Below are 24,747 nucleotides of genomic sequence, written 5' to 3' on the forward strand. Positions count from 1 at the left end.
CTGAACTTTGGCTTAATGGATGGCAAGTAATTAAGATCAACTATGCCGGGGATTCTGAGTCCGATGGTGCTGCCGTTACCAGCTCGTCAGCCAACCGATTCGTTAATGAAAAATCAACCGGAAATGTCAAAGGCGGCGAGTGAATAATGCCGACGATGGCACCCAAGTCCGATGTCCTCCAGGCACCGAGACAACATCTCGTTTAATAATGCGAAAATGTGGAAAAACAGTGCGACCCCATAACTTAATTATGTCTCACCCACTAACCTAATTTTATGCATGGCCAATGCCGACATCCGGCCAGTGTTCTCAGGTTGCGATAACTATTTTCAATACTTTGGAGTGGTCTCTCGGCCACTTGGATATTGCCTTCAAGTCGGCCGTCTGATATCGGCCAGCATCTGCTGCTGCCTGCTGCTTGCTGCTTATTCAGCCTCGACGTCAATGCTACTTGCCACTTGATTAGACGCTTGTGTTAGCTAATTATGGCCTGGCCCGAAGGAAATTCGCATTATTTTTAGTTGATTTGTCACATGAAAACTTAAGCATAAATTTTCAGCGCAGTGAGATTAGAAGTCAGGAAAAGTTTTATTAAAACATGTCAAGCTATTCTTATGATAAGCCAGGAATTTAATTATAGTTTAATTTAAACTAGAAAAATTCAATGACTGAAAATGTTTGCATTTATTGCGAACTAAAAATAATCTTTAGAAAGAATGGTAACTTAACCATTTAGCTTAATTGAAACACCAAGTATAAATAATACGAACTTTATCCTAATTATGTATGAAATAAGCTCTCCAATAAATTATGGTTTATTGCGCGTCATGAAATCAGAGCCACACACTTGGCCTTAACTGCACTTCACTTCATGTTTTTCGATGTTAGACAAACAAATTGCTGTCAGAAGCACAAACATCTCCAAGCGTCTGAGCTTCCTCCTCCGCTTATAATTTCTAGCTTAGCCGTCTTCGCTTTCCCCGCCTTTTGTTAACTGTTGCGAACGGGTTAAAGTTAAATGTGGAAATTCCCGCCTCGCCGCCCACACAGTTTTCCTCGGTTTGCCAGAGCAACTTGAGCACGTTCAACGCATTTTCTCATCAGCGTCGAAATTGCACTCAATTTTTGAAGGCTGCTCACGGTTCCCCGTTCCGCGCGCTGTCAACCCTTCCTTTGTACCCTTTGCCTGCCAAGGAATATTTTGCCATATATTTTTTTTAAAGGAAATGCATTGTTAGAAGGCGTCCACTTGGAAAGCAGGGTGTGCAGTGTGTCCTTAGTTGGATTTTTGGAACTCTTGATGCTTAATTTCTTTTTAAGGGGGAGTAGTCAATATTTTCTTCAGTCATCATGAAGCCTAATAAATAAATCCCTGCGCAGTGAACTCAAAAATTATGTAGGGTTCAATTAAAAAAATTGTTATTCGATGTTCAACAATAAAAAAACCATCTACATTAAAAATATGACAATTATAACTATTTAAATACATTTTTTACTACACATCATTGAAACTACAAGCTTTATCCTTATTTTATCCACAAAACAGAATTAGCTCAGTTTTAAGAGGGTATTCGCATGCCGGATTTCCCCGTGAAATACAAAGGAGTTCCTTATTTCGTTGATGTGGCTGGCATCTGCTGCCTATATATGGGTGCATTATGGGGTCGTCCCACTACATTTTGAGCTCATCGGAAGCGCCAGCAGCAGGTGGTTTATATGGGAAGTCGGGAGCAGGCTGCTGGCTTTATTATTTGCTCGCCTGCAAATGAGAGGAGCCTTTCAATTTGGCCACAGTCCTCGGAGGCATCCGGAATAGAATAATATATGTATGAGCAGACAAGCTTAGTTCACGGCTTTGTGGCCTTGCGTGTGAAACGAGAACGAGAATGATGGCGTAAGTTTTCCATTTAACCTAAGTAGCATTAAAATCGCATTTAATTAAATGAAAGTCAAAAATGCAGCTTTGTGGTCAGTTCGTTGGCTGTAATGGGATGCGATGGCCCCACTCCGAACTTTATGGCCCTAGGCCAATGCAATTGCTCTAATTATTTCACACTCGAGCGACAAGCACGTGCCCGGTTCCCAGTCTGCGGAATCCACGATCCCAGTTCCCCCTTTTCCTAGCTTTTCCCCTCTCGGATTTCCCCGACCAACTGGCTCACGTTCTGCGGAAATGTTTGTCGAAGGGAGCTGGCGAGGATTAGGGAAGCGTGAAATGCAGCCGAATCGCTCTTGTCGGGGCATTATAATGCACAAATGTTTGCTCTCGTCTCTGCTAAGTGGGTTCCCTTGTTCATTTGCCGATTTCGAGGACACCGAATCCAGCTAATGTCGCAATTTTTAATTCATCGATATCCTCTTACAGATATTTTGAATGTGTAGAAGTGGCCTAATAAAGATGTATCCCCTTTTAGTTTTACAGAAAGTTAAGTAGCCAAATCAATAGAACAAATTTGTCCTGCTTTTGCGTAAAAAGATTCAAATTTTGCTGGGTTGCATTTAAAAATTAAAATCACAAAGATTATTGTTATGAAAAGATGCCAATAAAATGAATGTTCCTTTTTTTTTTTTGTCATAGCTGTAAAAAGAAGAACCAAGGTTCAGGAATTTTAACCAAGCTTTTAATTTGATTTTTGAGGAAACATGCACTTAATTTCAGCACTCTTGCAAAATCTCGGAGGCGCATCCTCATTTATAATTTTGGTTCATTCCATTTGGCCAGGCCCAGCCAGGCAGTTGTGGAAGTAAACAAAAACATTTCAACTTACTTGCAAATTTAATGAACACAAATGCAGAAGAGCATACAAAAAATGGAAATGGAAAGGCCTTCCACTCCGCTCCCCTTTGAAATAATGACACACAAACGCATTCGGACGACGCTTAAGCAAACTTGTGGTGGCCCTGCCTCACCAGACACGCCACAATCTTGACTTGTGGGTCAGCCAACAAATCCCCAAACCAATCCAATAAGAGCAATAGAACCGAAGGATAGGATCCGCTCGGATCTGGGGCCTTGGACAGCCCCTTCGACGAAAAAATCTTCAAATTCAATTAATTTAAATGCAGTTTTTTGTGGGCTTGCATCGTGTACTATATATATATATATATTCTGTACATAGCCGATGTGGCGAGGGGAGCGGCGCGGATCACTTTACAATGTAAATCTCAAGAGTGCGATGCCCCAACAGCCGCTTTTTATGCTTTGCATTTTTCTATTTAAGAGCTGTTTTGTAGCCTCAAGCGGCGTCAACAAAAAAATGCAAAATCTGCCAAAAAAGATAAAAGCCTTTTGAAAGGCACGATAGGAGACTATGACGGCATAAAAACCGCGTCTCGAGCAACCTAAAACTAGGCGATAATGAAGGATATTATGTGCTGCAGTACGCTTAAGTCTGTAAAAAAAAAGCGTTTGAGGAAATGTTTATTAAGAAGTTTCACCAATTAAAGGTTATGAGTTAAATTAGAAACCCATCTGCTTTTATTATTTTATATAAATTGATAGTGCCCAAAGTTATTTATAAAATGCTTGTTTGTTGTGCAAAGTGCTGAAGCAAAGGAGTTTCATAAAAATGAATATCTGCAGACTTAGAGAAAATCATTTCCACAAAAAATTTTGATTCGGTAAAAAATTTAAAATTTCTATTATATGATTATTTTTAAAAAAGCCCTAATTTTTTCCCTTTTTATGATTATTTTTAAAAAAGCCCTAATTGTTTCCCTTTTCTTGTGTCAAATTAGGATTTATGAACAATTAATAAGAAAACCATTCGGTAAAATATAAACCTAAGCTTTTTTGCTTGAAGATAATTAGTTGTAAATTAATTTCAAGTTGAGAAATAATTTTAAAATTTTTGAGCTTCAGCTTATTCAGTTTACTTTCTTAGCAAAGATTTTGTTATTTTGATAATTTGTTGTTTACGTTCCATCTAGCTGCTGCAGCAAACGCAATTCCCCAAGTAAATAGTTTTTGTTTATAGTTCGTTTTCGTTCTGCTGGTTTACCAAAATCCTCTGTGGATTATTTGCGGGCGTTGGAGTAAATTTTCTACCCTCGTCCCTGTGGCCATGTGGTGCTCATGGAAAATTTATGATTCTCTAATGCCCGTTTAAATCAGCGATAATTGCATTTTATTTGCACTCAATGTCTGCAATTCTGCTGCAGAATTTTTATTTTCAGTCTGCCGCTTACGCTGTTTCAGTTGTTTCTATGGGAAATGTCATATTTGTGGTTTATTGTAAATTTTTCATTTGTTAGCCCACTGCGGGTGACCACATTTCAATTGATTCTTAATATGTTCGTTTGGTTATATTCTTTTTTTTACATCTCAATACATTTATTTTTTGTTTAAGTATATTCTTCTCATTTTCATTTCATTACTAATGTGTTCTGATTTTAGGTTTAATTACCGAAATCACTTTTTAAATATTTTGTTATAGTTTATTTATAAAAGCCTTCTTAATTAGGTTGATTTAGACAGTTTAATTGGCACTCAATTGTGGGAAAGCATAATAGAAAGAGAAAGTGTGCGTAGGTTATGCAATTACTGTTTGACAGGTCAATTAGGACGGAATCAAATGAATGTTTATGTGTTGTGGCGTGTCTAAGTTTTGTCGGCCGTTCTAGAACACAGAAATTTTGGCATCGGCAGGTGTTTAATAAAGTTCGAAAAAGGTTGTCCGAAAAGACAAGTTATATAAACTTCTGGAAGGCTTAATTTGAAAACGCACTTTTATTAAGCTTACAAATTTGACGCAGAAAACTGTTCTCTTTTTTTGAAATCATTATTTTTCTTTAGAATTTAGTATCTTTGGCTTAAATTGTTCTAGAGCACAGCATTTTTGGCATCGGCAGGTGTTTAATAAAGTTCGAAAAGGTTGTCCGAAAAGACAAGTTATATAAACTTTTGGAAGGCTTAATTTGAAAACGCACTTTTTTTAAGCTTACAAATTTGACACAGAAAACTGTTCGCTTATTTTTAAATCATTATTTTTCTTTAGAATTTAGTATCTTTGGCTTAAATAGTTTTTCTTTACTAAGTTCTTAGTTTAATGAAAATTATATTGCTGGAATATTTGATTCAATTGCTAATATCGCGCATATATGCCGGTGTGGATAATCGTGTTAGTTATGTAATAACAAAATTAAACTTTATTTGCTTATCCATTTTGTACTGTATAAATGCATACATTTAATGCATACATTTGGTTATAAAATTAATAAAATTAGTGTGTTAAGTCACTAGAATGCACCCAGGAATTCATAAACTTAAATGAACGCAAACGCAATAAATTAATATTTTGGGTTATTATTATTTTCGACTTGTGATTTTTTTTGAAGGCAGCTTTAAGACGCACTTTTGTAATTTCCTATCCAGCTGTGTTTTTCCAGCCTTCGGGCTGCGCTGAATCTATCCGCACTAATCATACCAAAAATACACACTAGTCACCAGAGCCAAACGACAATAACTGCGACACCGAGCTTGGAAAATAAACAAAGTAACAAACCCAAAAACAAACCGAACCGAATCAAAGTGAAATGAAACGCGGCGACCGAGCGAACTTCCAGAGAAAGATGCGGAGATTCGGAGATACGTCAAAACGCGCCAAGCGCGCAACGCAGACTGAGCCGAAACGATATTGAGACCAGGCCAGAAGATTGAATTGTGCAGCACTCGCTGGGTGGCAACTGGCTGCTGGCTGGTAGCAAGTGGCAGGTGGCAGGACGTGTTGGGGCGACATCGTGAGGCACCATGCAAAAGGCGCAAAATCACTAAAGCCTGCGGCGCTGCCCTCCTGACCCACAATCCCACCCACCATCAACCGGGCTCAGGAACCCATTAACAACCACCCACCCACCGCCCACCGCCCGCCGCCTTTCATTCATAAATCCCTCCTGCACTTTTTTTTTACGCTACCGAATCCTGCGCAGGCGCCTTGGCCGAAACACTTGTTGCTTCACAATCTGCGTGTTTTTTGGCCAAATTGGTTCCAAAAATTTGACTGGCCTGTCTGTCAAAATTCTCAACTTGACGGCTGGCCCCAAAATTTGGCTATAATGACTTAATTGACCTCGTCGGACATCGCAGCTCTCGGCTATAAAAGGGTCAGCAGTCTGGCCAAAATCTAAGAACGCGGTCAAGATGACTTCTCCTTTGCCTTTGTATCGCCTGATTGTTTTTAATCTGCTGGAAATCAATGTGAGCAATCTCATGGTCTTTCATTGCTGGTCGATAAGGGGTGAGGTTTTCTACAATTTTTGTTTAAATATTTTAGTTGTTCTATGCATGTTTTAGAGGCGTTTCCTTTGGCTAAGGTGTTAAATGAGAACGGCATTTATACGCAATACATTGACCTGCAACAGAGCCCTGAAAACTTGGCCAACATCCACAAGGATTACTTGGACAGTGACTTAGTCAGACTGGGAGTCTTCTTGGATTTGGGCTGCGACCAAGCTGAATTGGTAACAAATCAGGTGGGTCTTTAAGTACATATATAACTATATTTAGATTACAAAAACACAATACTAATTTAATATAATTTGCGTTAAGTAGATTATTTTATTATTTTCTTTTGATTTTTTTATGAGTATTAAAGAACTACAAATATTAATTCACATTTTTATTTGTTCAGTCCAGTGAAGCACGCCTCTACAACCAGAATCTGCATTGGCTGCTCTACGATGAGTCAGGGAATCTCACCAAGTTAACCGAATTATTTGGGGACGCGAATCTGAGTGTGAATGCGGACGTGACCTTTGTGAGTCGCGAAGAGGAGGAGGTTCTCGTCCTGCACGATGTCTACAATCCAGGCAGTCACCTGGGGGGTCAGCTCAACATCACAGCAGACCAGAGTCTCCAGTGCAATCGAAGTCACTGCCAGGTGAAGGATTACCTCAGTGATTTGCATTTGCGGCCTAGACTGCAGCACCGCATGGATTTATCAAGGGTTACCTTTCGAATGGCCGCTTTGGTGGGTGGGCTTAAAGCAAAAAGAAAAGCCACTGCATTGACATTTTCCTTTCAGGTCTCTGTGATTCCCATCAATTCCAGTGCGGAGGCACTTCTCGGATTCCTCAACAGCGATCGGGACTCTCACATGGACTCAATTTCCCGCATTGGCTATCGTCTCATCCTGCACACTCAGGAAATACTCGGCTTTAAGTGAGTCAATAATAGTTGAAAACGAATTAAGAAACTTTTAGATAATGTTTAAACAAGTTATAAAGGAAGAGGCAATCAAAGAAATATAAAGAATTATCTTTCTTTAAGCTAATGAAATGTGGATAATGTTAAAGAGCAGAAACTTGTTTACCCATTCAAAAAACAATCCTTTTTTATCAAAGTATATATGTTTAATCAGACCCAAAGGTTATAGGTATATAATCCGACTTTCAATTAAGCATTGCACTAACCAAGTTGCTGTCATGTATTCTAATTTTCTGTTCACAATTTAAATTTGAAAGGCTCCACTACATTTGGTGCGGCACGTGGAGCGTTCAGGATGCCTTTGGTGGAGCTATTGGCCTCTTGACGAATGAGTCCGCTGAGCTCTCCACCTCCCCCTTCGTGCCCTCCTGGAATCGCCTCCATTACGTGCATCCCATGACGGAGCAGGCCCAATTCCGGGCGGTCTGCATGTTCCGTACTCCTCACAATGCCGGAATAAAGGCAGCCGTGTTTTTGGAGCCCTTCATGCCGAGTGTGTGGTTCGCCTTCGCCGGACTCCTGATCTTCGCCGGAGTGCTGCTCTGGATGATCTTCCTCCTGGAGCGGCACTGGATGCAGCGTTGTCTGGACTTCATTCCCTCCCTGCTCAGCAGTTGCCTCATCAGCTTCGGAGCTGCCTGCATTCAGGGTTCCTATCTTATGCCCAAATCCGCGGGAGGGCGATTGGCCTTCATTGCCGTGATGCTGACCTCGTTCCTCATGTACAACTACTACACCTCCATTGTGGTCTCCACTCTGCTGGGCTCCCCAGTGCGCTCCAACATCAGGACCATCCAGCAGTTGGCCGACAGCTCCTTGGACGTGGGTTTCGATACGGTGCCATTCACCAAGACTTACCTAGTGGTAAGTACATTTTTTATAAATCAAACAACAAGGTACGTTAAATTATTTTCGTTAAAAGCGTAAATCCAAAACTTATTTTTTTTATTTAAATGTATATAACTGTATATCGTTTAAAATGTACCTACTTCTGAATAATATTAACAAAAATATGGGGCAGACTGCAAACATGTACCTGTTTGCCTTTTCAAAAGTACAAGCATTAATCATTTTGTGATTCGTTTACCTAACAAGATTGAGTATAAAATATCTTTATTTCATTACGTTTTGACTAAAAATTATTGTTTTTTCGCCATTACATTTCTTGCAAATAATAGGTACTAAATTAAAAAAAAAAAATGGAATCATACTTTTATGTATTTCTTATTTTGCTTGAATGCTTGTGAGTATTTAATTATTATCAGTTAAAATTAAATAGCTCTTAACAAGGGTTTATCTGTATCATCTTTATCAAATTCCTTATTTAATAAATGTATTTCCCGCAGTCCTCGCCCCGTCCGGACATTCGCAGCCTGTACAAGCAGAAGGTGGAGAGCAGGCGGGATCCCAACAGCGTGTGGCTCGATCCGGAGGAGGGGGTCAAACGGGTGCGAGATCAGCCGGGGTTCGTCTACACGTCGGAGGCCTCGTTCATGTACCACTTCGTGGAGAAGCACTACCTGCCGCGGGAGATCTCCGACCTGAACGAGATCATGCTGCGACCCGAGAGCGCCGTCTACGGAATGGTCCACCTGAACTGCACCTACCGCCAGCTGCTCACCCAGCTGCAGGTGCGGATGCTGGAGACCGGGATCATTGCGAAGCACAGTCGCTTCTTCAGCAAGACCAAGCTGCACACGTTCTCCAACAGCTTCGTCATCCAAGTGGGCATGGAGTACGCGGCTCCCCTGTTTATATCCCTCCTGGGGGCCTACTTCCTTGGCCTCCTGATCCTGACCTTGGAAATCTGCTGGGCGCGCTATGCCAGGAAGAAATTAGCCACCGTTTTCCCACGGAATCAGTAACTAAAAACCTTTCAATATTCTTGGTGAGTGACAAAGAGTGCCTCTTTATTTCAGTAATTGAACTGTTTAAATTGGCTGGTAATTGGTCTTATTTCATAACCGCTTTGACTGGTTTGACAGGCCTGAGTATCATTCGCATGCCCATTAGGCTGTCAAGTCAAGTTCAGTCACCAGTTGACGTACTCCATATTGATTATGTGGGTAGCTCTGACATAATGTCTTCCCTATAAAAAGCCGGGTTGGCTCATAATCAGTATCATTAATTGCAAAGTTCTTTGTTCGAGTTTTCACCATGCAGCAATTGCACAATTTAATTTTGTACAACTTTTTGCACATGGCTAAATTGAGTCATGTTTTTATTCTGCACTGTTGGTCAATGGATTGTGAGTTTTTATATGTGGTAATTCTTCGATATCCGATCAAATCTTTTTTTCAGCACTTACGCACCTAGGGCTTCTGGCACAGTCTAAAAATATATTTACCCAATTCAAGCAACTAGACTCGGAACTTAATCCGAACGACAACTTTCTTAGTCACAATCTGCCCAAGATAGGCGTTTTCTTGGATATCAATTGCAATCAAAGCGATGTTGTTTTAAATATGGTAAGGAAATCGGATTTCAAATTAGAATATCTTTTTAAGGAACTATAAGTTACAGGCCAACGCTAAAAGGCTTTACAGTCATCGCTTTCATTGGCTTATCTACGATGAGCTGGGTAACTTTTTGAATGTAGAATCTCATTTCAAGGAGGCAAAACTATTTATTGATGCCGATATTACTTATGTCAAACAAGATCCTATCACAGAGAACTTTGTGTTGTTCGATCTCTACAACAAGGGAAGGCAACTGGGTGGAAAATTGAATATAACAGCCGATCGGGAGGTGGCTTGCAACAAGCGAGAGTGTCGAGTTGAACGATATCTAAGTGATTTACACAAGAGGAATCCCCTGCAGCACAGAAAATACTTTACCGGTTTAACCATTAGGGCCACTGCTGTGGTCACCGCTTTACCCCTAAATGTTTCCATTGAGAAGATCTTCGATTTCATGGAGGCCAAGGATCGAATCCACCTGGACACGTACGGCAGATTGGGTTATCAATCCCGACAACCCCTGAAAGATATGTTAGACTGCAAGTAAAGATCACTGAAGATTGTGGTTCACGGATTCTACAGAGGATTTATTTTAGCTTTAAGTACATATTTAGGGATCGGTGGTCGGCGGATGGCAATGTCACGGGCGGCATGATTGGAGATCTCATCTTGGGTGTGGCTGACTTGTCGATCGCACCCTTCGTCTATTCCTTCGATCGAGGACTCTTTGTAATGCCCATCACAAAGTTCAGTGATTTTCGAGAGATCTGCATGTTTCGTAATCCCCGATCCGTGTCGGCGGGTCTGAGTGCCACGGAGTTCCTGCAGCCGTTCAGCGGCGGAGTTTGGCTGACCTTCGCACTGATCCTCCTGCTTGCAGGCTGCCTCCTTTGGGTCACCTTCGCCTTAGAGCGCCGAAAGCAGTGGAAGCCCTCGCTGCTGACCAGCTGCCTCCTTTCCTTCGGAGCTGGTTGCATTCAGGGAGCTTCGCTCACTCCGAGATCGATGGGCGGACGGATGGCCTTCTTCGCCCTGATGGTGACCTCGTTTCTGATGTACAACTACTACACCTCGATCGTGGTGTCCAAGCTCCTGGGCCAGCCCATCAAGTCCAACATCCGGACACTACAGCAGCTGGCGGACAGCAACCTGGAGGTCGGAATCGAGCCCACCGTGTACACCCGCATCTACATTGAGACCTCCGAGGAGCCGGATGTGCGTAGTCTCTACCAGAACAAGGTGGTTGGCAGCAAGCGGTCACCGGATCGCATCTGGTTGCTCACCGAGGAAGGAGTGAAGACGGTGCGGGATCAGGAGGGATTTGTCTACATCACAGGCGTGGCCACGGCCTACGAGTTCGTGAGGAAGTTCTTTCTGCCTCATCAGATCTGCGAACTCAACGAGATTCCTCTGCGCGACGCCTCCCAAACTCACACAGTCCTGGCCAAGGAGTCACCGTACGCGGAGCTCCTTAAACTATGGTAGGTTGAGATTATCAAGCCGAACAATTCAAATTTATTTTATTATTTATAATCTTCCTTATTCTAGTTACTTTTGAGATCTTTTAGAACTGCATTACATTAAAAATAGGTATTTTTGGTAGAAACGAGTTGTGAGCTTTATTTACTGATTTAATGGCCTTTAGTGAGAACTGTTCTGCTGGCGTTAATTTAAAGAATCAAAATGTATGTTCTTTATAAAAGAAAGATTTGTATTTCATGCTTTTCCATTATCTACTTCTAGTTCTCTGAAAAATATTTATTTTATCTTATGATTTTTCTGACTGTTTAGTGAGCTGCGGATGCTGGAGACGGGAATCCATTTCAAGCACGAGCGGTACTGGATGCGGACCAAACTCCACTGCTACCAACACAATCACACGGTGGCCGTGGGTCTGGAGTACGCTGCTCCCCTGTTCATCCTGCTCCTGGGGGCCATGATCCTTTGTGTGGGCGTTCTGGGATTGGAGGTCATTTGGTTCCGCCACTCCACTCTTCATTAAGGTAAGCAAAACGGAAAAGGTCATTGGCAATTGGCGGCCAATTTCTGGCAATTTTAAAACAAACAACGCACGTTGATGACAGCCAACTTGGTGGACTTGTGGCCCTATAAAAAGCGAACCATGGCCTGGAAAATCAAAGTGAAAAGTCAACAATGCAGCTGGTGCAGTTGGCCAACTTTTTGCTGGACAATCTCGTGCAGTCGAGAATCGGATTCATTGTTTTTTTCCACTGCTGGCAGAGGGATGAGAGTGGGCGCTGAAATTCGAACTCCCTTCTGATGATGCTAACCCATTCATTTCCTTTACAGGTGTGCAGTTTGCTCAGCAGTTCATCAAACCTATTCATCCCCTGCTTTATCATCAGTTTGTGCAAATGAACGGAGTAGAGAGCTGGTCATTTATGGAACTCACCTACATGGGACATACGCAACCCACTCTGGCGATCTATGTGGATGTAAAGTGCGATCAGGCTCAGGAATTGTTGGAGGAGGTTCATTTCTAGTTAACCTGGTACTTTGATCGTTATTCAGTTCCTTTTTATTTTAGGCCAGTCGAGAGCAGATATACAACCAGCACTACCATTGGCTTTTGCATGGCAACCAATCCGAAGTGGAGTTCTATGATTTATTTTTCCCATTTAACATATCGATCGATGCGGATGTCAGTTATGTAAAAGAGCAAATCCAGGAAATGAACTGCACCGTTTTATATTCTGTTTACGATGTTTACAATAATGGGAAAAACATTGGCGGTCAGCTAAACATGACTGGATCCCATGAAATGGGCTGTGATCTAATGATGTGTAAAAGGATTCGGTTTCTAAGTTCCTTGGAAAAGCGAACTAAATACGGAAACAGGGAACAACTAACAGACGTAATTCTAAGGGGTAAGAGAGCATTTTTAACTTAAAAGATTATATTAAAAACTCTTATTTAGTGGCAACTGTGGTAACTCAAAGACCTCTCACTTTGTCGGATGATGAGCTCATAAACTTTTTAAGCCAGGAGAACGAAACCCACATTGATTCACTGGCCAGATTTGGGTTTCACCTGACTTTAATCCTTAGAGATCTTCTACACTGCGAGTAAGTCTTCTAATCCTGGATGTAAAAACCCTATAAACTCTTGTTTTCAACCTTCTTTCGAAGGATGAAGTTCATCTTCTCGGATAGCTGGAGCAAGTCGGATGTGGTTGGCGGTTCAGTAGGTGCTGTGGTGGATCAGTCTGCGGATCTCACGGCCACGCCTTCCTTGGCCACCGAAGGCAGACTTAAGTATTTGTCGGCCATCATTGAGACGGGCTTCTTCAGGTCGGTCTGCATTTTCCGGACTCCCCACAACGCGGGATTACGGGGAGATGTGTTCCTGCAACCCTTCAGTCCTTTGGTGTGGTACCTTTTTGGCGGCGTGCTCTCCTTAATCGGAATCCTTCTTTGGATCACCTTCTACATGGAGTGCAAGCGAATGCGAAAGCGGTGGAGGTTGGACTACCTACCGTCACTGCTCAGCACTTTTCTGATCAGCTTCGGAGCAGCTTGCATCCAGAGTTCCTCGTTGATTCCGCGTTCCACTGGTGGCAGGCTTATATACTTTGCCCTCTTCCTGATCAGCTTCATCATGTACAACTACTACACCTCGGTGGTGGTCTCCTCGCTGCTGAGTTCCCCTGTGAAGTCGAAGATCAAGACGATGCAGCAGCTGGCGGAGAGTCCCTTGACCGTGGGATTGGAGCCACTGCCCTTCACCAAGAGCTATCTGAATGTGGGTTTGGTTTTAGCTACCCGTTCTTCTATCTGGAGTTTTCTTTATTGCAGTACTCAAGACTCCCCGAAATCCACTTGTTCATCAAACGAAAAATCGAAACGCAGGCTAAGAATCCGGAGCTGTGGTTGCCAGCTGAACAAGGTGTTCTGCGGGTGAGGGACAATCCTGGATACGTCTACGTATTTGAGACCTCCTCAGGTTACGCCTACGTGGAGCGCTACTTCACCGCCCAACAGATCTGCGACTTGAATGAGGTTCTGTTTAGACCCGAGCAGCTGTTCTACACCCACTTGCATCGAAACTCTACGTACAAGGAGCTATTTCGGCTGAGGTGAGTGGGTGAGGGGAATCGTTAAAGAACTCAGTAAGAAACACTATTTGATAACCAGAAATTTCTGGGGAATAAAAAGAACACGCTTTTTAACTTAGTAAGAAACTAATCCAACGCAGACATGAACTTGGCTTAAGATCAGAATCAGAGTAACTCGTCTTCAAATAACAGAAACACCTTAGTTAAGGAGAAATTGACTTATATTGAATACATTTTATTACTCTTGTAATATTATATATTATTATACATACATATATCAACCTTTTACATATTTGCTTTCTTTATATTACAGACTCCTGAGAGTCCTGGAAACCGGAGTCTATCGGAAGCAGCGCAGCTACTGGGTTCACATGAAGCTCAATTGCGTGTCCCAGAATTTCGTGATCACCGTGGGCATGGAGTACGTGGCTCCCCTGCTCCTCATGCTGGTCTGCGCAGACATCCTGGTGGTGATCATCTTGCTAATCGAGTTGGCCTGGAACCGCTTTCTCACACGCCCCACGATTACCTTTCACTCGTAGTGCTTTAAAATCCCTTTAAGCTGTTACGTACTCTATACTATTTGCACCCAGGAGAAAATAAAAACACTTTGCGTTAACTTTTCGCATCGCAAAATTATGCAGGGGCGAACGCTTTTCCTCACTTCCTGTTTTCGCGCCGGAAAATTGCAGCACGCCTCGTTAAACGGAGGGATGGATAGGGGGAATTGCCAGGGAGGAGGTGATGGCCATGTTTCCACGCGATTTTCGTATTTGCATTAAAAACTTTTCGTGTTTGGCGGTTACTTTTTATCCTCCGTTTTTACTTTTGGCAATGATTTTATTCATTTTCCACAGGCCATTTTATTTGCATTTTTATGCCCAGCCACATCCGAATTGAAAACTTTGTCCCCTGATGCCATGTGTGGTTGGTAGATAACCAAAAGTGGGCCCAATACGGCCTATTAGAAACAGTTAACAGTTTGGCGTTTAGTTTCCTGCTATTTCCACAAGCGAAATCAGCTATTTTCCCACACTCTTAATCAATAGCTCCGAATGATTTATGTTGTTTTAATGATTTTTGCCTGCGGCAACAAAAATATTTGAAGGGAAGTGTCAAAACTTGATGGGAATTTATTGCACAATAGAAATGAGTAAGGTAATTGGGTTACAATCAACGAAGGGGAAAAACAATTGAATAATGCCTTTCCATTAAGTTTACAAACAAATAGACAACAGCTACAGGCATTTTAATTAAATTATTTATGTTAATCGAGGGCTTGAGAATAAGTTTAAAAATATTCCAAGGGAATCCTATTTTTAAACGACTCCCTGCCGACTGCAAAACTGCAACTGACACAAATGTTTGCCAAACAGCACTCACTGGCACTCCGCAATTCCCTACATATTACTGTAATAAATTGCCTTAACAATTTGTCAACTCAATCTTGCTGTCAACAGGCCATCGCTTTAGCCATGGTTTAGCCCATAAAGGAAACTTTCCCTTCGCAGGGAGGGACAACTTTGGAGTGACTCGAAATTGACAGGCAATTGTGAATTATTTACAACAGCGAACACGGGTTTGCCTTTTCCCTTTTTTTTTTTTTTGCGCCATTTGTCAACAACATGTTTTATTTTGCTGTACTATGTATAACCCGGAGGCAAAGTAAAAAACTGTTCCCTGCTTTGCGGCTGCGGTGTGAAATTGGTTTTGGCGGTTTCCGTACGTGCTAAATGAGCGCGAAACGGATTTAATTTAAACGTTTCATTTGCCACCCATGAGAGCTGTTGTGGAGGGAAAAAAGCCAATGAATTTATATTGGCAAAACTCTCAACTAGTCCGATAATTAGATTTAAGTGTACTGCCGGAGATAAAGAGAGAGAGAGCAGGTTTATGGCCATCACCTCAGGCCATCATCAGTGGTTTGATTACCCTTTCTGTTCCTCGGAGCCTGTCATATACGAAATGCCGTTGCCCAGTGATATCTTTAGATTTATATGGCCCAATGCTGGGAACATCTTATCTGTAATTTAATCTGTTGCCCACTTAACGATAATGATAATGTCGATTGCAGATTGTCCGGCCGTACACTTGGTCCGCATTCGACAAGTCCTCAGTAGGTTTTCATTGCTCAAACGCGCCAAGACGCAGCCGGAAATAATTCGACAGTGTGTAGTACGTACGGCAGATGCTGTTTGTTATTCACCCCGGGGGAGGCATTGTTTATTGCATTCTGTCTCGGATTTATCGCCATCTTACCATTGAAAGTATCTCGCAAGGCGTTCAGATTTCCGTTTCAGTACGGGCTTAAGTGAAATTATTCTAAAATTAGCCTGCAATTCCAGTTAGACGGGTAAATGTCGTTTGCATAACCGAACCGTTTTCTGCTGAGTTAAATAACCTCAATGCGGTAGACAGAAAAGATTTATTTTTGAATACAAGTCGCAGGAATAGGGAGTACCCAACATTTTTTGAAGTACCCCTTAAACTCTTGTTTGAAACGAAATCATGTGCTCTGGTTAATTCCAAATTACGCATACGCCACGTGCTTCGGTAGTAAAGCGATAAGCCCAAACCGAACAACGATTAGTAATTATATCATACTAATCCGCACAAAAAACAAGCTAATAAGCCAACAGCAACGCTTTTCGCATTTAAGCTTCCTAATTTTAAACAACGTGCAATTAAAACGAGCTTTAGCTTTTCATTAACAGCAGTTTAGGGATAATGCATCGGCGAAACACGAAATACCCTTAAAAGTCTATTCAACTCGAGTATGTGATTTATGAACTTTAATAAAGAGCTAGCGCATGTGTATAAATATCTTCAAGAACACTCTGAGGACTCGCTATCTTCGATGGGAGAATATCTTATAAATCTTATCAACACAAGTTCGATTATCTCATTTTCCGTGATCAAGAACTGTTAAAGACAATTAAAGCGATAAGGATTTCCCACCATAAATATTAACAAGGCCTACAGATTCCCGTCATGGAGAAATGAAAATATCTTATCGTTATATTGTTGCTCTTGGAAAGTGTATAAACCCCAAGTGAAGGCACATGCCAACCTGAAAAACGTGACGCTCGCTGACTGACCTCAACTCCCCCGCTTTCCTCAATCGAATCGAATTGAATTGAATCGAATTGAATTAAATTATATGTGTGTAACTCGCGTTACCTGCTACCGATCTACGTAGATCAACCTGCCTGATCGGCACTTTGGCACTTGTTGCATCTGCAATTGTTTTAGTTTTTTATGCTGCCGCTGGCAACTCGCGTGATACCTCACACTTTGGGTCCCATTCACTTGGCTTCATTGTTGTCGCCGATTGTTATTGGTTCTCGTTCAGTTGGGAGGGTTCGCACAGGTTCAGTCACTCATTGAACGCCTCGAAGCGCAAATCGTCGTCGTTGCCGTTTTTATCAGTTGCCAGAACTCTTGGAACTACTAACCGGAAAATAGTGCCAGAAATGTAAGACTGTTAAAAAAAGTTAATACATTTTGAAAGAAAAATTTTAAATAGCCAGAAATACACGTTAAAATTCTGCAATTAATAAAAACTAAAACAAAAATAATACTATATTGGTAACCGCCTTACAAGTGAAAACTATCAGCAATATTTTAGAAAATTCTAAAGTTACTGAAAACTGGATAAAACTAGTGTAGCGGAAAAAAATAGAAGAACACAAATAAAGGGATCAAGAAAAACCCAATTTAAGCCCCTGCAAAAAATTAAAAAATTATTTTTGAAAATCGGGAGCAATATGAACTGTATTAACTCTGCTTCTATTTTGAAGTCCAAGGCAAGACATGCCAAACTTTATCTATCAGTCTCAATTTACAGTCGATATTTCGAAATGCATTTCGCCCGGGTGTCAAATTTTTTTGGATACAAAGCATAAGCAATTGGATAGGAAAGTGCAATTCGAATTGGGTCAACAACTTTATAACTGCGCAAATGGATCAAGTGAATGTGGTGGATGAGTCAGTTGCCAACAAAATGCAAGACGGCTAAGAAGCTTTTGCGATTGCCTGAAGTTCTAAAATTTCTGAGCGGACTAATTAAATTCACAAGTTAATTTGTTTTAATTATTTGCCAGTTGGCATGCTACAACTTGTTGGCTAACAGCAATTGTTATTACAGCAAGGTCAACTTAAATGATCTGGACAATTAAAACTGTCAGTCAAGGGCTTAAAAAAAACAGTTATTATTAACGAAATTTGTAGTCAAGAATAGTTTGGATAGTTTTTTTTTTAATCCCCTTTAATCAGTCGCTACTTCCTCTTTCTTCTTTAGCATCAGTCACAAGTTCTGTCGGATGTAAACAATTCAAATAATCTGCACTTTGCACTTTCCCATTCATTGCCAAAAAACCGTTTATCTTTGTATGCTAAACGGTATCCGGTAATTTCCCACATACATATGTTATTCATTTCCCCCTTAAGTTTCATGTAATGTAGTTTAGAACTGCTTACAATGTTGAGAGGCGAATAGAAAACTTTACAAATAAGTTAATAGTAGTAGTTACTAAGGTTTGAGTACTTAAACAGTAATAGTCTTGCTTTATTACAAATTCAAATAAATGAATATAAATATATACGTGCTGTGAAAATGTGCCGCAAGGCACTTAACTATGTAAATAACGAGGCTTTTAACCCGTCAAACCCTGAGTTTCAACTAAACAGCTGTCTTTTACTACCTTCAATTCAATTTGTACGCTTTTTATCATTTATTGCACGTATTTTTTAACAATAGTCCAGGGTATTTGTTTGAGCGACTTCCCCCAGGTGACCATATATTGTCAAGTTCAAGACTACCGACGCACGTTGTCAGCTTAACAAATTTAACAATTTACTTTAATTCGCCTCAAGCAAGTACTAGTTAACAATAAATAAGCAGATATTGAAGAGTGCAATGTTTGTAAAGAGCGAGTATAATTTTCCTTTCTTAAGAGTCAAAAAGCTTTTGGATTTACAAAGAGAGTGCTGAAATAAGTGTTTATTAAATAAAATTAGGGAAATTAAGAAAAAACAATATTTGAAGATACTCGTATATTAGTTTTTTGCACAATCGTTTATTGAACTTTGCTTTTGGCGGTAGCATACACAGTTTTTTAGTTTTTTGTTTAAGAAGCTTTTCCTTACTTTTTGCCGAATTTAATTTTTCCTGGTTAGGTGTAGGGTTTATTTTCAGTCACTTATTAAACGACTGAAAGCGCAGAACACTGTAGTTGCAGTTAAAATAAAATCTTAATCCTTTTACCGCTCTTACAAGTATACCCTTTATAAAATACTGTTTGCCTTAGTCCCTTTAAAAAAAAGTTTTGTTCTGTAAGCGGAATGTTATATTTTCCAGTTTTTATTGTTTTCAATAAAAACAATTGTTTCAAGTTCATACTCAGTGAGCGTGAGCTCAGGTTGACTAATTAAATAATTTTTTAAATATAGCGCGAACAAAATGCTTTTTTAAGAGCGAGTGATTTGCTGATTTCTTTTAAGAGTTTTAAAGCTTTTTTGAATAAAGAGAAAGAAGATTTCTGAAGTAAGCTAAGTTAAGAAAACGGAAAAACTAATTTTTTTAGAGGATAATACCATTGAAAGTCAATTTGCAGTAGCAAAAATAGCATAAGAGGATAAACTTTTTATTTATTAATGGTTGTTAAAAATATTATTTTTATCTCTTCCTTATTAGTTTGCCCGGTCAAAATGACGGCAAGCAAGCAGCAAGAGGCTGAGGCCGAACACGATCCCCAGGTGGTGGTCACCCCGGTAGATGCCTCTCGCAGTTCTCGCAAGGATCGGGGTCTCTGGAGGGATCTGACTTCCTATTGGATCCTCGGTCTGTGCAATAACTACGGCTACGTAGTAATGCTGAGTGCTGCCCACGATATTATAAAGCAGTTTAATCCGGTAAGAGAAACCATTTCAAACATTACTTCTTAGAAAAAATATCAGAAACAATATTTCCCTGCCTAATAGAGTCTTAATTTTTTAATTACAAAATTAATTTTTTGTTTTGTTACAGAATGATGATACCGAAGAGAGCTCGTCTGGTAGAAATTGTCACTTGGTATCCACAGGAGCTATTTTATTGGCTGATGTGCTGCCTTCGTTGTTTGTGAAGATGCTAATGCCCTTCTTTCCCTTTTGGGTTAAGTGAGTATGGTACCTCTTTTTCTTTTTATAAAAAGAAATATAATATTAAAAAAAAGAATGCGAAAATAAAAGAATTATTTTGTCTAATCCCCAGCTTTCGCATAGCTCTTGCCGTGGCCTTTTCTGCAGCTGGTTTCCTGCTGGTTGGATTTGCTGAAGCGGAGTGGATGGCCCTGTTGGGTGTGATCATCACTTCGGCCAGCAGCGGAATCGGAGAGACCACTTTCCTGGCCTACTCCTCGCGATACAACAAGTGGGTTTGCATGGCGAAACCAGTCTGAAGATTCTTTCTAATTCGCCATCTCACCCTTAGGAATGTGATATCCACGTGGTCATCCGGTACTGGCGGTGCGGGAGTCATCGGTTCCTTGAGCTACGCCAGCTTGAGATCCCTGGACGTCAGTCCCAGAGACACGATGCTGATTATGTTGATCTTCCCGGCGATCGAAGCTTTTGCCTTTTGGCTGCTGCTACGTCGGCCCCAGGTTGATATTCTTCCGGTCACGACGGTTGAGTCCACCGAGGTCCTTATTACCGATGAGAAGCCGCTGGTCGGTTTCAAGGAGAAGTTCTTCTACATAAAGCACCTCTTCAAGTACATGTTGCCCCTTTGTCTGGTGTACTTCTTCGAGTACTTTATCAATCAGGGATTGGTAAGTTAAATACCTCCCTTAAAGGTAAATTTAACTTTCATTCCCATCCGCTCTTCCAGTTCGAGTTGGTCTACTTTGAGGACATTTTCCTGGATAAGGACTCGCAATATCGTTGGCTGAACGTGGACTACCAAATAGGTGTCTTCATATCGCGCTCCTCGGTCAACCTCTTCCAACTGGACAAGATCTGGCTGATGTCCGTCTTCCAGTTCGTCAACGTGGTATACTTCCTCACCGAGGTCATCTGGTGGTACACGCCCAGCATTTGGATCGTCTTCGCCATCGTCCTGTGGGAGGGACTCCTGGGTGGCGGTGCGTACGTGAACACCTTCTACCGGATGTCCAAGGAGATCTCGCCAGAGCGCCAGCAGTTCGCCATGGCCATGGTGGTCCAGTCGGACTCCTATGGCATCGCCCTCGCCGGTTTCCTGGCCATTCCCGTCCACAACGCCATCTGCGGACTTCCTGCTGCGGCAAGGAGCCTCGTTTGGTGATGAGTGTCGTAAACAGGATCAGAACCAGGATCAGAAAATGCCTTTACCGTGTGTGTGTGTAGCTAATTAAGCGTGTATGTCTGTGCGTGTCCCGATAGTATTAATCACTGGATCACTGGACTCCCAGCAGCCAGATCGTTGGTTATGTAGTTAGTACGCTCCTTTTCGACTACTCTATAAGGTTTAGTTTAATAAACGAAAGTAAACTCTGTTTGTAATTCGATGTTGCAAAGTTAAACGATTTTAATTGCATTGGTAATACGTGATTACACTACTTTGTTTACATGATTAATCATTTTACTAAATCGCTTTTCTTTTTGTGCAACATGTAACGCTATTGTGTTTTAGATACTACTAAAGCATCGGTACGGGTAAGAGTGGATTTTAATCTACGAATATTATCAAATACTTCTCGAGTGATTAGATTTAACTTTCTTAAATTTACATTTATTCGAGGGTATTGTTAGGAGTTATTTAAAACAATTATTTGTGGTCGAGTGTTTTCCACTGCCAATGCCATGTTTTATAGTTATTAACCAGATTGAAATGCATACTGTTCCGAGAGAGAATATGCCCCACTTGCTTTGGGTTTATTCAACTGTCTCCGACGAAAATCCACTTAAATCGTACTAACATTTACTTCAATAATTATTGCGTTCGCTTTTGTTAAACGTGCGCAGTAATTAAGCCAGGTTGTTGGTGGCTGCTAATTTGGTTCGATCGGTGCCGAATCGAATGGCCAACGAAACCGAATCTGGGAGTGAGATGCCGGCGGAGACTGATTGGGAGATCGAGACCCAAACCGAGTCGTTCGAGATGTTACGTGGACCTCTCGCGGTGTCAGTCGCTCGGAAACCGCCGTGCAAAGCGGAACGCGGCAGTCGAATAGTAATTCGTGTTTGTCCAATTCGGAAATTGGGTAACCAAGATGCGGGGCTTATCAGCGTTTCTGCTCGTACTCTGCCTCCAACGGGTGAAGTCGGATGGGGCTGCCGGAGCACGGCGACCTAACATAATCATCATAATGGCCGATGACATGGTGGAACTTGTTTCGCCGTCGTAAATCAAACCATTTCTCAAACAAACCGAATTTCAGGGCTTCGATGATGTGAGCTTTCGAGGTGGCCGGGAGTTTCTGACGCCCAACATCGATGCCCTGGCCTATCACGGACCGACTCTACGCCCCGGCGATGTGCACTCCCTCCCGGGGAGCTCTTCTCAGCGGACGATACCCAATTCACACAGGTAAGTACAATTGTGGGGGTGTAATATAAATCTTAAAAACTTGGAAGCCCATAAAACAGGGTGTCGAGCATCACCTCCTCTGTTTAGTTTATTTGGCAGGTATCAGTTCAATCTTCAAAGTGTTAATAAAGTGTGAAAGTCTCTTTAAAGTTTAAGTCAAGTTATACTAGTCATAGCTTTAAGTCAATGCCAGACATCAACGTCAAAAATCTATTTAATGATTTACACCATTGCAACAATTTTATTTTCTAGACTCCCTTATTTATTTTAAGCATTAAAATCCATGAGTTTTCTGCACATGTTAATCCTTGCCTTACTTAAATCGAACTTTAGGCACCCAGCACTTTGTGATTAGTAATGAAGAACCTTGGGCCCTGAGCCTCAATGCAACGTTGATGCCGGAGATCTTTCAAGGCGCCGGCTATTCAACCAACTTGGTGGGAAAGTGGCATCTCGGCTTTTCTCGACCGGAATACACGCCCACCCAACGGGGATTCGACTACCACTTCGGCTACTGGGGTGCCTATATTGACTATTACCAGAGAAGATCTAAGATGCCGGTGGCCAATTACAGTTTGGGCTTCGACTTCCGGAGGAACATGGATCTGGAGTGCCGGGATCGTGGGGTTTACGTAACCGACTTGCTGACCAACGAAGCGGAGCGGTTGATCAAGGAGCATGCTGCCAAGGAGCAGCCGCTTTTCCTAATGCTCAGCCATCTGGCAGCTCATACGGCCAACGAGGATGATCCCCTGCAGGCTCCCGAGGAGGAGATTCGAAAGTTTTCCTACATCAAAGATCCCAATAGGAGGAAATATGCGGGTGAGTACCTTAAATTTAATAAACGAGTAAGCTTAACTTCAAGCTTATTGAATTGAAAACATACATTATCGATTTTAAAAACCATTTTACTCTTTAAGTCCATTATACCACTCCCTTTTATCCCAAAAACTTAATTTTAATTCATTAGGTCTTTGCTGAATCGTTAAATTAAAATACATTTCAACAGTTGCTTTAATAAGATATTAAAAGCGAAAGCTTTATTTGATGATTAGTTCCTTGGGAAAGTGCTTTTTTGTTTCTAAAATTTAATAAACACGTACAAATTTGAATAAAGATTACCCATTCACTTGCTTAGTCCAGTTCTTGTATCCTTGCTTAGAGATCTCATTATTGCTCGTCAGAATGATATTAAGCATAAACCATCCGCGATCGAATCAAATTAGTAAATGTTGTTATTGTTACATTAACGCACTAATAATCTCACCTTAGCGATGGTATCTAAGCTGGATCAGAGCGTGGGCCGTATACTCAGCACGCTGGCCGCAACGAATCAACTGGAAAACAGCATAGTGATCTTTTATTCGGACAATGGGGCTCCATCGGTGGGGATGTTTTCGAATACGGGCTCGAACTTCCCGCTTCGCGGTCAGAAGAATACGCCGTGGGAAGGCGGAGTTCGGGTGGCAGGAGCCATCTGGAGCTCCCAACTGCAGGCACGTGGCTCGATCTTCAGCCAACCCATCTACGTGGCCGATTGGCTGCCCACTCTGTCACATGCGGCGGGCATTGAGTTGAATGACTCTTTGAAACTGGACGGCATTGATCTGTGGCCCCAGTTGAGTGGAGCAGCGGATGCTCCCCATGTTCCGAGGGAGATCCTGCACAGCTTGGACGACGTGTGGCGGGTGGCTGCCCTCCAACTGGGACAGTGGAAGTACGTGAACGGCACCACTGCCGCCGGCCAATACGACTCGGTGCTCACCTACCGCGAACTGGACGACCTGGATCCCCGCGAGAGTCGCTATGCGGTCACGATACGCAACTCCGCCACTTCGCGAGCTCTCGTCCGGTACGATCTGCGCCGCCTGACGCAACAGCGGATCTCGGCCATCCGGCGATCGGCCGAGGTTCATTGCGGCGACTTCAAGACGTCCTGCAATCCCCTGCTGGAGGAGTGTCTGTACGACATCGCTACGGATCCCTGTGAGCAGAACAATCTGGTGTATTCCGACAGGCACTCCGATGTTTTGTCCGCCCTTCGAAGACGTGTTCAGGAGTTAAGAGCGAGTGCCTCGAGGCCTGGAAATCGGGCCAGCATGCCGGACGCCAATCCCAAGTGGCACACATGCGCCTGGGAGTCCTTCGAAGTGCAAAAACCAAAAAACGGTTAGTTTTTATCAATGACCAGTTTTCCATTACGATTTCTTAACCTTTACTCTTACAGTTCCCTTACAATGCGATTACCAGGGCGAACCCTGTTAGATGTCCTGAATACATTATGACCCTTAACCGGAAGAGGCAAATTTTTTATAACAAAATCGAATATTACAAAAAGTTAGGACTTAAAACTGCCAAAAATTCATACATTAGCTTAATCTTCGGTAATTAAAACTTCAAAATAATAAAATTAGCTATTTGAATAACAATTGTGCTTAAAGAAATCCTCTGCCTGATA

At 41.8% G+C, this 24,747-nt stretch overlaps 5 protein-coding genes across 7 annotated transcripts; all 5 read left to right on the forward strand.

Annotated features, from left to right (window-relative positions):
* Positions 1-6,139: 6,139 nt before the first annotated feature.
* LOC108099809 (ionotropic receptor 75a) lies at positions 6,140-9,069 on the forward strand. The gene is made up of 6 exons (XM_017203434.1): positions 6,140-6,236; positions 6,293-6,471; positions 6,630-6,968; positions 7,023-7,159; positions 7,462-8,068; positions 8,551-9,069. Exons 1-6 carry the CDS (start codon positions 6,140-6,142, stop codon positions 9,067-9,069), a joined length of 1,878 nt encoding a protein of 625 aa, XP_017058923.1.
* Positions 9,070-9,361: 292 nt separating this feature from the next.
* LOC108099807 (ionotropic receptor 75a) lies at positions 9,362-11,665 on the forward strand. Its single transcript, XM_017203431.1, has 5 exons — positions 9,362-9,452; positions 9,506-9,672; positions 9,728-10,206; positions 10,260-11,144; positions 11,455-11,665. Exons 1-5 carry the CDS (start codon positions 9,362-9,364, stop codon positions 11,663-11,665), a joined length of 1,833 nt encoding a protein of 610 aa, XP_017058920.1.
* A 152-nt stretch (positions 11,666-11,817) lies between these two features.
* Positions 11,818-14,280, forward strand: LOC108099716 (ionotropic receptor 75a). Its single transcript, XM_017203338.1, has 7 exons — positions 11,818-11,914; positions 11,974-12,155; positions 12,212-12,551; positions 12,602-12,749; positions 12,813-13,425; positions 13,479-13,759; positions 14,052-14,280. The coding sequence occupies exons 1-7, from the start codon at positions 11,818-11,820 to the stop codon at positions 14,278-14,280; spliced, it is 1,890 nt and encodes a 629-aa protein (XP_017058827.1).
* A 1,589-nt stretch (positions 14,281-15,869) lies between these two features.
* LOC108099980 (battenin) lies at positions 15,870-21,344 on the forward strand. 3 transcript variants are annotated; one of them, XM_017203676.1, is made up of 6 exons: positions 15,870-15,913; positions 19,434-19,651; positions 19,767-19,897; positions 19,992-20,150; positions 20,211-20,550; positions 20,610-21,344. In XM_017203676.1, the coding sequence occupies exons 2-6, from the start codon at positions 19,448-19,450 to the stop codon at positions 21,042-21,044; spliced, it is 1,269 nt and encodes a 422-aa protein (XP_017059165.1). In that variant the 5' UTR covers positions 15,870-15,913; positions 19,434-19,447; the 3' UTR covers positions 21,045-21,344. The 3 variants fall into 3 exon arrangements, with proteins under 3 accessions (XP_017059165.1, XP_017059167.1, XP_017059166.1); XM_017203678.1 differs by lacking the exon at positions 15,870-15,913 and adding an exon at positions 15,961-16,091; XM_017203677.1 differs by lacking the exon at positions 15,870-15,913 and adding an exon at positions 17,125-17,213.
* Positions 21,345-21,905: 561 nt separating this feature from the next.
* On the forward strand, positions 21,906-24,724 carry LOC108099777 (arylsulfatase B). Its single transcript, XM_017203406.1, is given in 6 exon segments — positions 21,906-22,083; positions 22,141-22,211; positions 22,213-22,289; positions 22,623-23,111; positions 23,562-24,458; positions 24,517-24,724. Coding segments are annotated over 6 exon segments (1,683 nt in total). The 5' UTR covers positions 21,906-21,972; the 3' UTR covers positions 24,555-24,724.
* The last annotated feature ends 23 nt before the right edge of the window (positions 24,725-24,747 follow it).

Source organism: Drosophila ficusphila, unplaced genomic scaffold (assembly GCF_018152265.1).
Source record: "Drosophila ficusphila isolate 14025-0441.05 unplaced genomic scaffold, ASM1815226v1 contig_106, whole genome shotgun sequence".
NCBI lineage: Eukaryota > Metazoa > Arthropoda > Insecta > Diptera > Drosophilidae > Drosophila > Drosophila ficusphila.

Coding starts and splice junctions, on each gene's coding strand:
- LOC108099809 (XM_017203434.1), top strand. CDS start 6,140: ATGACTTCTCCTTTGCCTTTGTATCGCCTGATTGTTTTTAATCTGCTG. Junction 6,969..7,022: donor CCTTTCGAATGGCCGCTTTG/GTGGGTGGGCTT, acceptor TTTTCCTTTCAG/GTCTCTGTGATTCCCATCAA. Junction 7,160..7,461: donor CAGGAAATACTCGGCTTTAA/GTGAGTCAATAA, acceptor TAAATTTGAAAG/GCTCCACTACATTTGGTGCG.
- LOC108099807 (XM_017203431.1), top strand. CDS start 9,362: ATGCAGCAATTGCACAATTTAATTTTGTACAACTTTTTGCACATGGCT. Junction 9,453..9,505: donor GCACTGTTGGTCAATGGATT/GTGAGTTTTTAT, acceptor TCTTTTTTTCAG/CACTTACGCACCTAGGGCTT. Junction 10,207..10,259: donor AAAGATATGTTAGACTGCAA/GTAAAGATCACT, acceptor GATTTATTTTAG/CTTTAAGTACATATTTAGGG.
- LOC108099716 (XM_017203338.1), top strand. CDS start 11,818: ATGCAGCTGGTGCAGTTGGCCAACTTTTTGCTGGACAATCTCGTGCAG. Junction 12,156..12,211: donor CTCAGGAATTGTTGGAGGAG/GTTCATTTCTAG, acceptor TTTTTATTTTAG/GCCAGTCGAGAGCAGATATA. Junction 13,426..13,478: donor TCACCAAGAGCTATCTGAAT/GTGGGTTTGGTT, acceptor TCTTTATTGCAG/TACTCAAGACTCCCCGAAAT.
- LOC108099980 (XM_017203676.1), top strand. CDS start 19,448: ATGACGGCAAGCAAGCAGCAAGAGGCTGAGGCCGAACACGATCCCCAG. Junction 19,898..19,991: donor TTCTTTCCCTTTTGGGTTAA/GTGAGTATGGTA, acceptor TCTAATCCCCAG/CTTTCGCATAGCTCTTGCCG. Junction 20,551..20,609: donor ACTTTATCAATCAGGGATTG/GTAAGTTAAATA, acceptor CCGCTCTTCCAG/TTCGAGTTGGTCTACTTTGA.